The sequence below is a fragment of the Bufo bufo genome, chromosome 4 (genome assembly GCF_905171765.1).
Source record: "Bufo bufo chromosome 4, aBufBuf1.1, whole genome shotgun sequence".
In the NCBI taxonomy this organism is placed as follows: Eukaryota; Metazoa; Chordata; class Amphibia; order Anura; family Bufonidae; genus Bufo; species Bufo bufo.
In genome coordinates, this window is record NC_053392.1 from 171,745,748 (window position 1) to 171,759,045 (window position 13,298).

Here is a 13,298-nt window from a genome sequence, read left to right on the forward strand (position 1 = left end):
GCTGGCACACTAACTGAACTTCCTTCCCCACCCATGAGGCAGGATGTGGGAACATTCCACACCTCCTCAAAGACGGGGGAAGCTAAACTGGAATGTACTATTCCAGTCTAGATATGCTAAACTGTTACTAAGGCCCTGCTGACACATTGCTGCCACCTGCTGGTGAACATGAAAATTACAGCAAATACATGTAACAGGCTTAAAATATGCACATTTGTGAGAATATAAGATAAATCACATTAGATGACCGTACAAATACAGTTAACAGGTTGTAACGGGGTAAAAGAGTTTAGTAACATAAGTCCTGGATATACACATTCACCTCAATGGGTCTGCAAAAAAAAAACTGATGCAATACGGATGTCACATGGACTATTTTTTGCAGATCCGTGTTTTATATATTCGCGCCCTTACTGAGTGCCTCTAAGAGTACCAAGACTTGTTTTTATTAGATCCAAGTAGGGGGTTACCTTTTATCATGCCTTATATTTACTGAAAGCTAGAAGACCCCTTTAAGAAATCTATGATATTCTGCAAGGTTCTGGTAACTAGAATGTCCTTGGACTTTATCAGTATATAGTCCCTTTATCTTTCTCTGCACATTATTTGCCATCAACTTAGATTTTGATGGGACAGCTTAGTCAAAACTGGCTGGAATGGGACTATATCTTTCTATTAATGCATACCTCTTGTCATAATAATTTCTGTTAACCTAGGGCAACTCGTGGAGATGCCAGGGGGCATTTATAGAAGAAATAAAAAATATCTCCTTAGACTCTTTTAACCCGTCAAAATTAAGCTTTTTCTAAAGATAATGGGATAGATTTCCGAAACTGTCTACCAATCACAGCCTAGCTTTCATTTAGCCCAGTGCTCCTGGAAAATGGAAGCTGCGCTGTGATTGGTTAGCCCAATATGCATGTACTATACTGTATTTGTATTTTCAGAGCATCATGCACAAGGTCATATTACAGCTCTGTACAATCTGCCTGTTATATAGAAAGTTCATAGGGTGCCCGTAGACTTTTTTGGGGTCCTGCTGTACTTCTGAAGGCAAAATTGTACTTATAGTGGAGGTACTATTCTCCCCTAGATTGTACATATGGCTCAGTCCCGTGCATCAGGCCTTACAGATGGGAGCATTAGTCTACTTATCATATTCCGAGTATGGTACAGTAATTCAGTGGCAAAGCTTGGTTTTGTTCCTACAATTACACAAGCTGATTAGTCATTTGAGCCTGATGTATCTGTCATGTGAATCACTTGTACTTGTGTTCATAATGAAGCTCGTTCTGTATTCACAGGGAATAGGGGAGAAGGCATTATCTGTCAATTCGTATAAAGATTTAGAACTTTTAAGAAACCATTTACAGACCATTTAATAGCTTTGACATTTTAATGGCAGACTGAAGCAGAAATGTATTATTGTGGAGTATTAACATATGAACAACATTGCAGTGAATGACAAAGAAACTATTTGCCTGCATGTGATTGTCTATCTCAATTGAGATCTGAAGGAAATATGGAAATACTGGAACAAATTCACATGCCTACAAACTAGTGCTGCTTAGGTGATCAACCAGAAATATCATATAAAATGATCATTCACATTAAATGAGTTGTCAAAGTAATTCTTTTTTTTTTTTTACTAATGCAAACTGCCTGAGCCGTAATAAAATAATTTAAGTGCTCCCACTAATCTTTACCACCCACTCTGAACCTGTGCTGCCAAGCCGTTCCTCTTCCCAGGCTGGAGCAGTAATGTTCTGTATACTGCTGCAGCCAGTCACTGACCTCAGCGGACTTGGACCATACACCACTGCTGCCAGCACCATAATGAGTCACTGGCTGCAGCCCAGGATGGAGAAAAGCGTGGCAGTGATAGATAAGGAAAGGTAAGTGGAAGGGCTTTTATTATTTATCAGGGCTTTGGCAGTTTGCTAAAAAAAAACACCTAAAAAGGGATTATCCCACAAAAAGTATTACTATTCATTGTATAGGGCATTGCAAATGAAGTGTTATTGCAATATGCATGGAATAAATATATTGTTAGTTTCTGTATGTACATGACATTTTCCTCTTTGGTAGCACCCCCTGCTGTTTATCCTTCTGGTCCACCATCTCCTACTTTCAGAGGTGGAGTAACATGCTCAGTAGCCTCCCTGCTCCACTCCCCTCAGTGCTGGTATAATGATCTCATAGTGAAGCAGTAGAAACGGCTCATTCATTCATCCATCCCTACTTCTAGAATTAAATAGAATTACTCTAGAATCACAGAGCTTTACCTCTGGAGAAGGAAATTCTGAGGGCATCACATTTCCATATGTACATTATCCCTGGGGCTATATGTGAAGGGTTATTATGTAAGCAAGGAAAGAAGAGGTTAACAAGAAGTAATTGTCATCTGGAGAGAAGCAAGCGATTATTTAATGTGAGCTTCTGACTATGCACAGAAAAGGAAAAAGATGAGTAACAAAAAAAAAAAAAAAAGTTTTAAATGTGTGGGCTAACCTAAAGTTTAACCCCTTAAGGACCCTGCCATATTTCACATGAAGGACCAGCCCGTTTTTTTCAAATCCTACATGTGTCACTTTATGTGGTGATAACTAAAAATCATATTTTAGTGTCTCCATATTCTGAGAGCCATAGATTTTTTAATCTTTTGGGCGATTGTCTTAGGAAGGATATCATTTTTTGTGTGATAAGGTCACGGTTAGATTGGCACTATTTTGGGGTGCATATGACTTTTTGATCGCTTGCTATTACACTTTTTGTGATGTAAGGTGACAGTAAATGGCTTTTTTGACATTTTTTTTTTTTTATGGTGTTCACCTGAGGTCATGTGGTATTTTTATAGAGCTCGTTGTTACAGACGCGGTGATACCTAATATGTATGCTTTTTTTAATTTACTTAACAGCATTTTTTAAACCAAAAAAATTATGTTTTAGGAAGTCTGAGAGCCATAGTTTTTTTTATTTTTTGGGTGATTTGATCGCTTGGTGTTGCACTTTTAGTGATGTAAGGTGACAAAAAAAAGTTTTTTTAGCACAGTTTTTATTTTATTTTTTTGACGGTGTTCATTTGAGGGGTTAGGTCATGTGATATTTTTATAGAGTCGGTCGATACGGATGTGGTGATACCTAATATGTCTACTTTTCTTTTTTTTCCCTATTTTTTTAGAATTATTGTTACTTTATTTTGAGAAAGGACGCTTTTTGTTTTTTTTACTTGAAACTTGAATTTTTTTTTGTAAAACTTTATTTTTAATAATTTTTTACACTTAATTTTTTGTCCCACTCTGGGACTTCAACTTTTGGGGGTCTGATCCCCTTTACAATGTATCACAATACTTCTGTATTGTGATGCATTGGCTGTAAGTGTATTACAGACTGTAATACACTTGCAGCCTGCTTGTCTGTGAGATCCAGGGGGCTGGATCTCATAGGCTGTCACGGAAGGCAGCCACGATGCCTAAGGAAGACATCGGGCTGCCTTCCCTGCCATCTGGTCCCCATCACAGCAGTGCAGGGACACGATGGCTGCTCTCTCCCTCCCTCCACACTTTGCACGCGCCGCGGTCAGTGCTGACCGTGGCACATCAAGGGTTAATGTGCCGGCATCGATAATTTCACCGAAGCCGGCCCATGCAGCAGGGGTCCAGTTATCAGTGACTGCTGGACCCCACCGCTGATCGGGCGGGCGCAGCTCCTGCACCCGCCCAATCACAGCGCCGTATATCTGCGGCGCTGGTCCTTAAGTCACGGACGTCTGCGCCGTGCATGTACGGCACAGGTCCTTAAGGGGTTAAATATTTAGAATGTATAGATTGATGTGAATGGTGATTAGGATCCACACAATATCCCTATAACAGAGCTAAATCGTACAAAACAAGAGGTGCTAGTATGGGGGCAGGTGATGAAGAAAACAGCTCCTGAGAAGGCAGTAAAGCAGCACGCTGTTAAAAGTTGTTTCCAATTCTCACACCCGAAACATGACAAATAAACAGTGACAGTCAATACAGTATGAAGTCATAGTGAGCGTGACCATGTCTATCAACTTCCTTCAGGGTTTAAAAGGATGGAGAAATAAAATCAAAACAATTCAGAAGTAAAAAAAAAAACTTTCTATTTATCGGTCTGTCTATCTACATGTATCTTTTTACTATCCAGGGGAGTAGCTATAATGAAAGCAGGGGAAGCGGCTGCTTTGAGGCCCGAACTCAGAAGGAGCCCACCCAGGAGGAGGACCAAAAGATTTTATTGTCAGGGCCCCCTTAACAGTATTGACAATGACATTATATACACTGACTTGACATGCAGTATATACGTGTAGAAAACGGACTGTGCTGCTGCCGATTCTCGTCTGAGAGCGCAATCTTGACTAGGCACAGGAGGGAGGGTCGCATGGTAGGAGGAAAGTTGTGAAGAAGTTGCTGGTAGGGGCCCATTCCAAAATTTTGTGGCCTCAATCAATATTTTGTGGAAGCAGGTATATAGAACCCCTAAATCAGTATTTTGTGGAAGCAGGTATCTCGCAGGCCTCAATCACAATTTTGTGGAAGCAGTTATATTAATTCCCTTAATCAGTATATTGTGGAAGCAGGTATCTCATAGGCCTCAATCAATATTAGGTGGAAGCAGGTATATCAATCCCCTTAATTAGTATTTTGTGGAAGCAGGTATATCTCAGACCTCAATCAGTATTTTGTGGATGCAGGTATATCAATCCCCTTAATCAGTATTTTGTGGAACCAGGTATATCGCAGGCCTCAATCAATATTTTGCGGGAGCAGGTATAAAAAAAAACTTAATCAGTATTTTGTGAAAGCAGGTATATCGCAGGCGCCTCAATCACAATCTGGCGGAAGCAGGCTTAACAATCCCCTTAATCAGTATTTTGTGGAAGCAGGTATATCACAGGCCTCAATCAATATTTTGTGGAAACAGGTATATCAAACTCCTTAAACATTATTTTGTGGAAGTAGGTATCGCGTAGGCCTCAATAAATTTTTGGGTGAAAGCAGGGATATCAATCCCCTTAATCAGTATTTTGTGGAAGCAGGTATTTTGCAGGTCTCAAATAATATTTGGTGGAAACAGGTATATCAAACCCCCTAATCAGTATTTTGTGGAATCAGGTATATGGCAGGCCTCAATCAATATTTTGTGGAAGCAGGTTTATCAATCCCCTTAATCAGTATTTTGTGGAAGCAGGTATTTCGCAGGCCTCAAATAATATTTGGTGGGAACAGGTATATCAAACCCCTTAATCAGTATTTTGTGGAAGCAGGTATATCGCAGGCCTCAATCAATATTTTGTGGAAGCAGGTTTATCAATCCCCTTAATCAGTATTTTGTGGAAGCAGGTATATCGCAGGCCTCAATCAATATTTGGTGGAAGCAGGTATATCAAACCCCTTAATCAGTATTTTGTGAAAGCAGGTATATTGCACCCCTTAATCAATATTTGGTGGAAGCAGGTATATCGAACCCCTTAATCAGTATTTTGTGGAAGCAGATATATCACACACCTCAATTATTTTATTTCATAACACCCTGTTTATTTGGGGCAACAGGTATATCGCAGCCCTCGATCAGTATTTTGTGGAAGAAGGTATATCACACTCCTTAATCAGTTTTTTGGGGGGCAACAGGTATATCACACCCGTTGCAAATAGTTGTTCCAATAGCGCTTGTCCCTCTATATAGCTGCAGTATCGCAGCAGAACCGCACACAACTGCTGCACAATGCAAATGCACTCTATACTTTCTATGTTAGAAAGTATAATATAGGTATATCACACCCCTGAATCAGTTTTTTTGGGGGGCAACTGGTATATCACACCCGTTGCAAATAGTTGTTCCAATAGCGCTTGTCCCTCTATATAGCTGCAGTATCGCAGCAGAACCGCACACAACTGCTGCACAATGCAAATGCACTCTATACTTTCTATGTTAGAAAGTATAATATAGGTATATCACACCCCTGAATCAGTTTTTTTGGGGGGCAACAGGTATATCACACCAGTTGCAATTAGTTGTTTATATAGTGTTTGTCCCTCTGTATAGCTGCGGTATCTCAGCAGAACTGCACACAACTTCTGCAAAGGTACTATAATATACTTTCTATGTTAGAAAGTATATTATAAGTATATCACACCCCTCAGTATATCACACCGATCTATAGCACACCTATACCAGTACTTAAAAATACTTTTGTGGCCCTATTAGCTAGCATTTGGTGTCCCTAACAGTCTGTCCCTGCTCCACAAAGCAACCTCTCCCTACACTGGCAAAACACCGAATGTAAAATGGCTGCCAGATCGGGTTCTTTTATAGGGTGAGGGTGTGTACATGTGCTAAAATGTCTCAATTGGCTTACCTGTCCCACCTGATGGATGTGTAATGGGTCAAAGTTTGACGCAATGCAAAAGAATATGGCGCAGGCAGACATCGCCATATGTCCGCATGTTCAGTGAATCGCAAACGCGCAAAGTTCGTCGTGAAACGACCGCCGGGCGAACCGCAAGACCATCTCTATTTAAGAGTTTAAAAGTCCAGTGGGCGGTCCTTCCCTCTGGACTTCTAAACTACAAATGATCAGAGGTTCAAAATAAACAAATACAATACAAGTTACACTAAGGATGTAATTTACTAACCAGAAAAATCTCTATATAAGGCGTATGTCTGAAACTGATTGGGGCGCAAAGGTTATTTGTGCCGCAATCTGCGACTTTTCCCCGCTCACGCCAGGTCTAAAAAAGGGGGTGTGGTGTGGGCGAAGAAACTCTGCTCCCTTGCTGGCGTAGATTTAGAAGCGGCAGTCAATCCGCAATATTTATGTAGCGCCAGCTGGCGCCTCTACATAACTTTGGCAGACCACCGCGAACGTAGGGCCTTATTAACACCGGCGTCTAAAACTTTGGTCTTAATAAATCCTCCTAAATCTTTTCTGCAAAAGTATATATTAATCTGATGAGCTCCTCCTGCTGTATACCATACTGCTGGTAGATCAGACTGTATGTTCGGGAATCTGTCTCCAATATTTGCCATCTGTAAGTAATGCTGCAGTGTTGCTGTGCACTCAGACATGGTTTAAAACATACTGTTAGTACTATTCTATGCATTTGCTCTTGCCAGAAAATGTCTATCCTGTATGCAATTAGGTGGCCTCGTCACTATGGGAGCGCCGTGATCTTGAAATGATGAAGACAGCGGCACTGCGCATGTCCATTACATATAGAGAAGCCAATGCTCTTACTATGCATTGGAGTGCGCAGGGCCAAGCAGAGAAGTGACCTTACAGGCAAAGGGGGGCATTGGTGACATCGCAGGGAGTTAGGAGCACACGGGGCAGGTATTGGGCTATTTAAATAGGTGGGCTTGGACTCTTTGGAAGTTTGGAAACGCCCTTCTTGGCATTTTGTGCCTAATCTGCATATAGAACAAACATCATTTTCTGGCGAGAACAAATGCACAGAAGGGTAACAAAGGTATGTTTTAAACCATATCTGAGTGCACAACAGCATCATAGCATTACTTATATAAACCTTACTTGATGACAGATTCTCTTTAAGTTTAAAGAAGTTAATGTTCTCTCTAGTTGTGGAATTACATTGCTACTTTTATTAGAAAATAATAATGAGTCTTTTTCTTTCTTCTTATTTTCATCTAGGGTCGCTGTTCACGAGAGAACTGTAAATATCTCCATCCACCACCACACTTAAAAACACAGCTAGAGATAAATGGACGGAATAACCTGATTCAGCAAAAGAATATGGCCATGCTGGCCCAGCAAATGCAGCTAGCCAATGCAATGATTCCTGGTACCCAACTTCAACCTATGGTAAGTCATTCGGCTGGCTCTACCAAGTAAAGGCCTTTGAATATGTTTTCATTTTAGATATTGTATATGAGCCGATAACTGATGTTTTTGAATACGATCAAACATTTTCTGATCCTCCACTACTCCTTTTTACATATACATAGTAAGATAGTAACATCTGTCCATCCAGTTCAGCCTGCAAGTTGATCCAGAGGAAGGCAAAAAAAAACAAAAAACTGTGAGGTAGAAGCCAATTTTCATTACTTTAGGAGAACAAATACCTTCCTGACTCCAATCAGGCAATCAGAATAACTCCCTGGATCAACAACCCATCTCACAGTCACAGCCCTGGGGATAAATAGATGATGGGAGAGATCTCTGTACTGACCCCTGATATATTTATACATAGTTATTAGAACTCCCCTCAGTCGTCTTTTTTCTAAAGTGAATAACCCTAATTTTGATAATATTTTAGGGTACTGTAGTTTACCCACTGCAGTTATTACTTTAGTTGCCCTCCTCTGAACTCTCTCCAGCTCTGCTATGTCTGCCTTGTTCACAGGAGCCCAGAACTGTACACAGTGCTCCATGTGTGGTCTGACTAGTGATTTGTAAAGTGGCAGGACTATGTTTCTCATCACGGGCATCTTTGCCCCTTTTGATGCAACCTTTTATCTTATTGGCCTTGGCAGCAGCTGCCTGACACTGGTTTCTAAAGCTTAGTTTGCGGTTCACCAAAATTTCTAGGTCCTTTTCCACCCAGTGTTTTAGCATTAAGTATGTACTGGTGACTTGCATTATTCCTTCCCATGTGCATAACCTTACATTTGTCAGTGTTTAATCTCATCTGCCACTTATCTGCCCAAGCCTCCAATCTATCCAGATCCCTCTGTAGCTGTATACTGTCCTCTTCTGTGTTAATTACTTTACACAGTTTAGTGTCATCTGCAAAAATTTATATTTTACTGTGCAAGCCTTCTACAAGATCATTAATAAATATATTGAAGAGAATAGGGCCCAATACTGACCCCTGAGGTACTCCACTAGTGACAGTGACCCAATCTGAGTTTTTACCGTTAATAACCACCCTCTGTTTTCTATCATTGAGCCAGTTACTTACCCACATACAGACATTTTCCCCCAGTCCAAGCATTCTCATTTTATATACTAACCTTTTATGTGGTACATTGTCAAATGCTTTGGAGAAGTCCAGATATAAGACATCCATTGGTTTGCCACTGTCAAGTCTAGAACTTACCTCCTCATAGAAACTGACTAAATTAGTTTGACATGACCGATCCCTTATGAAGCCATGCTGATATAGAGTTATTTGCTTATGTTCATTGAGGTACTCCAAGATAGCATCTCTTAGAAAGCCTTCAAACAGTTTACCCACGACAGATGTTAAACTTACTGGAGTATAGTTTCCGGGCTGTTTTTAGGAACCTTTTTGAATATTGGCACCACAATCTGTCAACCTGATCCGCGATGTATCGAACTCAAGCACCAGGAAGACAACACACCGTTCGACGATCCCGGTCTTTGTGACAGATCGCCCTATCTGTACTGCTAATAATTCAGTCTCCCACTACCAGTACCTGTCTGGCCTGCCCTGCTCTCCTGGTCCCCTACTTACTGGAGCTGACATTTTCCTGACTGGCAGAGGAATTGTCCAGCTGCAGCAGTGCTCTCCCTGAACTGACATCCCCCTTATCTACCAACCTTGCAACTTGTCGGGTGTGTCAGATCAGGGCTAGCCTCCCAGGCACTCTTCCCTCTACCCTGCTTTTTAATTGTTACCCAGCTAGCTTCCTCACTTTCCTGATCCTTCATACTACCACCCTCTTCCACATCTACCCTATAGAGTGCCTGCTCAGTGAGCAGCAAACTCTGTTCCAAATTACCAACGCTTCTCAGTGTTAAAACTCACCCGGTTAGATACTCAATGTGCAATTCCAAACTGGCAATTTGCTCACATTTTGAACAAAGATATGCACCCTCAAACGGCTCGTCCAGGACTGCATACATTAGACAAGATGTGCACTGGACTGCGCTGTCAATAATGGAACTCATACTAAATGAGGATTACGTAAGAAAAAAAAAAAAATACAATACAGTGCAGTACTAAGACACAGATTTACTGTAGTCCCCTCCTGAATCTGAAGTCAAGTAATCTAAAGTCACACACTTAATACAAACACACACTTGAAATCAAACACGCGAACGCTCACAAACTCGTGTTTGTTAAGAATATGGAACTGTATAAACCTGTATGCAATGTTCTCTCTATAGCGAGGGCCACCAGAATTCGTCTGTTTAACTCTGAGTTAATGAATGAGTGGGTATTATAACAGGCAGCCTCTTAAAGGTCACCACAAGGCACTTCATTTCTGTTTACTTACAATGTGTCACTGAGAAATGTACAGGACATCACAACAGTACCAGCCAGGAATTCAGCTCTGGATGCAGAATATAAAATAACATAAACAATGCATGTCGACCATTGCTGCCGGTTAGCTGCCTTTTTTTTTTTTTACATGTGGAAGTACAGTTTAATAACATGATTACAGATAGAAATAAATATCAATGAAAAAATAAAATATATGGTAGCCTTGTCAAAGGGATTGTCTGACCTAGAAGCTAACAACTCCTATTGCCCTAACCTGTGCCCCATAAAATATATATATATATATATATACACATAAAAAAAATATATGCAGCTGATACATTGTAATTGTATACACAAGATTTAGATTTTTCTATTTATGAGCTATTTCACCATTGCGCTCTAGCCATAGGCTGTTGCATGACGTTGCATGACAGTGAGCATCTCTTGATGTTGCCTAGTGATGGTATTTTATACACTGGGACCTTCGTGATACGCTGGCGCAGACTGCGCCTCTTACGCTTGATCACATGACCTGCTGATGTCAGCGGATCATGTGATCGGAGGTCATTGTGGACATGTGCAATGTGATTCAGTAGACGCTCAAGCCGTGAGGATTCTCCATACTGGTTAGTGTTTATACACTTTATCTATATAATACACTGATGTTTTTAATTGATATCACAAGTGGATTCACATATGTTTTTAATCTGGTAATGATTACACTTTATGATCTATTGTACTTTTATACTATATAATTGTACTAGATGATTGGAGTTTTACACATGCTTTTGCGTCATGATTTATATACACTATTAATTATGTTTGTATATTTATTTTCACAATATATCACTTTTTATTTATACTTCTGTACTAATTGCTCTTGTTAATCAATTATTATGTGGGTGTGTATATATACCTATACTTGAGCACCATTTCTGTTATCATGACTGCTTGAGAAAGATCCCACCGAGTGGATTGAATCGTTGCAGTTTTTTCTAGTGAAAGCTCAGCCAGTTACTTACCCACATACAGACGTTTTCTCCCAGTCCGAGCTTTCTCATTTTATATACTAACCTTTTATGTGGTACAGTGTCAAATGCTTTGGAGAAGTCCAGATATACGACATCCATTGATTCGCCGCTGTCAAGTCTAGAACTTACCTCCTCATAGAAACTGATTAAATTAGTTTGACATGACCGATCCCTGATGAAGCCATGCTGATATGGCGTTATTTGCTTGTTTTCATTGAGATCCTCCAAGATAGCATCTCTTAGAAAACCTTCAAACAGTTTACCCACAACAGATGTTAAACTTACCGGCCTATAGTTTCCAGGCTCTGTTTTTGGACCCTTTTTGAATATTGGCACCATATTTGCTATGCGCCAATCCTGTGGAACATTCCCTGTCAGTATCTGCAGTGAACCCATTAAACCATGGTGAGAACATACAGTATAAGTTCCAATTGGTCTGATTTGTACCCGTGTGCTGCAACACAACTGAAGTGATACCAGTTTTCTCTGCTAAAATACCCAACACAGATGTGAATGAAGAATAAGTTACTATAGTTGGCTACACACAGAATAATCCCAGTGTAGATAGCAGCTGACCCACAAAGACACCAGTGCAGAGCACCAGAGGAACAGGCTAAACATACAAACAGAACCAGGCAAAGGTCAGGCAGATAGAGTACATGCTAATTCAAGGACAGTCCAGGGCCAGGACACATGGAGCTAGGTCAGAATACAGGCAACAGACCAGGGACACAAACACTGGTTAGGACAGACAGGCATACCAGGTACAGAGACAGGCAAATAGATTATAGCTCTAGTACATGCTCCAGCAGGAAGAGTGGCAGATCTGGCAGATCTTTGGAGACCTATTGCACAGGCAAGAGGTGGGACACACAGGTAAGCATACAGTATAGAGCAGTGCCTATCAGGACCTCTCAGCCTAGCACCTGGCCACAGATCTAGAGGGAGTTAACCTCTACAGTGCCGCACAGTGCTAAGAGGTTCAATGAATAAACTCGAATTCACACACAGAAAGGCAGTGTAACAGAAGCCTTTGGAACATAGATCATGATTCTATTTATCTGTGTACAGACACAGTGCTAACATCTGTGAAAGTGGTTGGATGGCTGCCTAGCACTGAAGGCAGTCTTTGAGTTTTACTTTACACTTGAAGGGAACAGGGAGTTCTAGATTCAAGAGGGTGGGATGTGTTGTGTCGTATCCACCACTACAAAATTTTTTACATTCCTTTTGGCCTTGGACACTCAGATCATTTCATGAGGAGTCTGACAGATGATTCTTCTAGAAGATCTTCCAGTCCTTACTGGAAATGAATATGGTTTATGTATATTTTTTTTGTTTTGTTTTAAATATATCAATTCTTCTAAACTTTAAAGTGTAAGGCTGGTTTCACACGGGCGTTGCGGGAAAAGGTGCGGGTGCGTTGCGGGAACATGCGCGATTTTTCCGCGTGAGTGCAAAACATTGTAATGCGTTTTGCACTCGCGTGAGAAAAATCACGCATGTTTGGTACCCAAACCCAAACTTCTTCACAGAAGTTCGGGCTTGGGATCGGTGTTCTGTAGATTGTATTATTTTCCCTTATAACATGGTTATAAGGGAAAATAATAGCATTCTGAATACAGAATGCTTAGTACAATAGGGATGGAGGGGTTAAAAAAATATAAAAATTAAAATTAAACTCACCTTAATCCACTTGCTCGCGCAGCCGGCATCTCTTCTGTCTTCATCTGTGCTGTGAGCAATAGGACCTTTGATGACGTCACTATGCTCATCACATGATCCATCACCATGGTGATGGATCATGTGATGGACCATGTGATGAACGCAGTGACATCATCAAAGGTCCTATTGCTCACAGCACAGATGAAGACAGAAGAGATGCCGGGCTGCGCGAGCAAGTGGATTAAGGTGAGTTTAATTATTTAAAAAATTAACCCCTCCAGCGCTATTTTACAATGCATTCTGTATTCAGAATGCTATTATTTTTCTTTATAACCATGTTATAAGGGAAAATAATAATGATCGGGTCTCCATCCCGATCGTCTCCTAG

General features: G+C 40.7%; 1 protein-coding gene across 11 annotated transcripts in view; it reads left to right on the forward strand.

Annotated features, from left to right (window-relative positions):
• The window catches only part of MBNL1 (muscleblind like splicing regulator 1), a 209,371-nt gene that overhangs the window by 152,958 nt on the left and 43,115 nt on the right, over positions 1-13,298 (forward strand). For all 11 annotated transcript variants that reach the window (XM_040428118.1, XM_040428111.1, XM_040428114.1 and 8 more), the window contains one exon: positions 7,676-7,846. In XM_040428118.1, coding sequence (XP_040284052.1) covers positions 7,778-7,846 — 69 coding nt within the window. In that variant the 5' untranslated portion in view covers positions 7,676-7,777. The remainder of the gene's footprint in view (positions 1-7,675; positions 7,847-13,298) is intronic.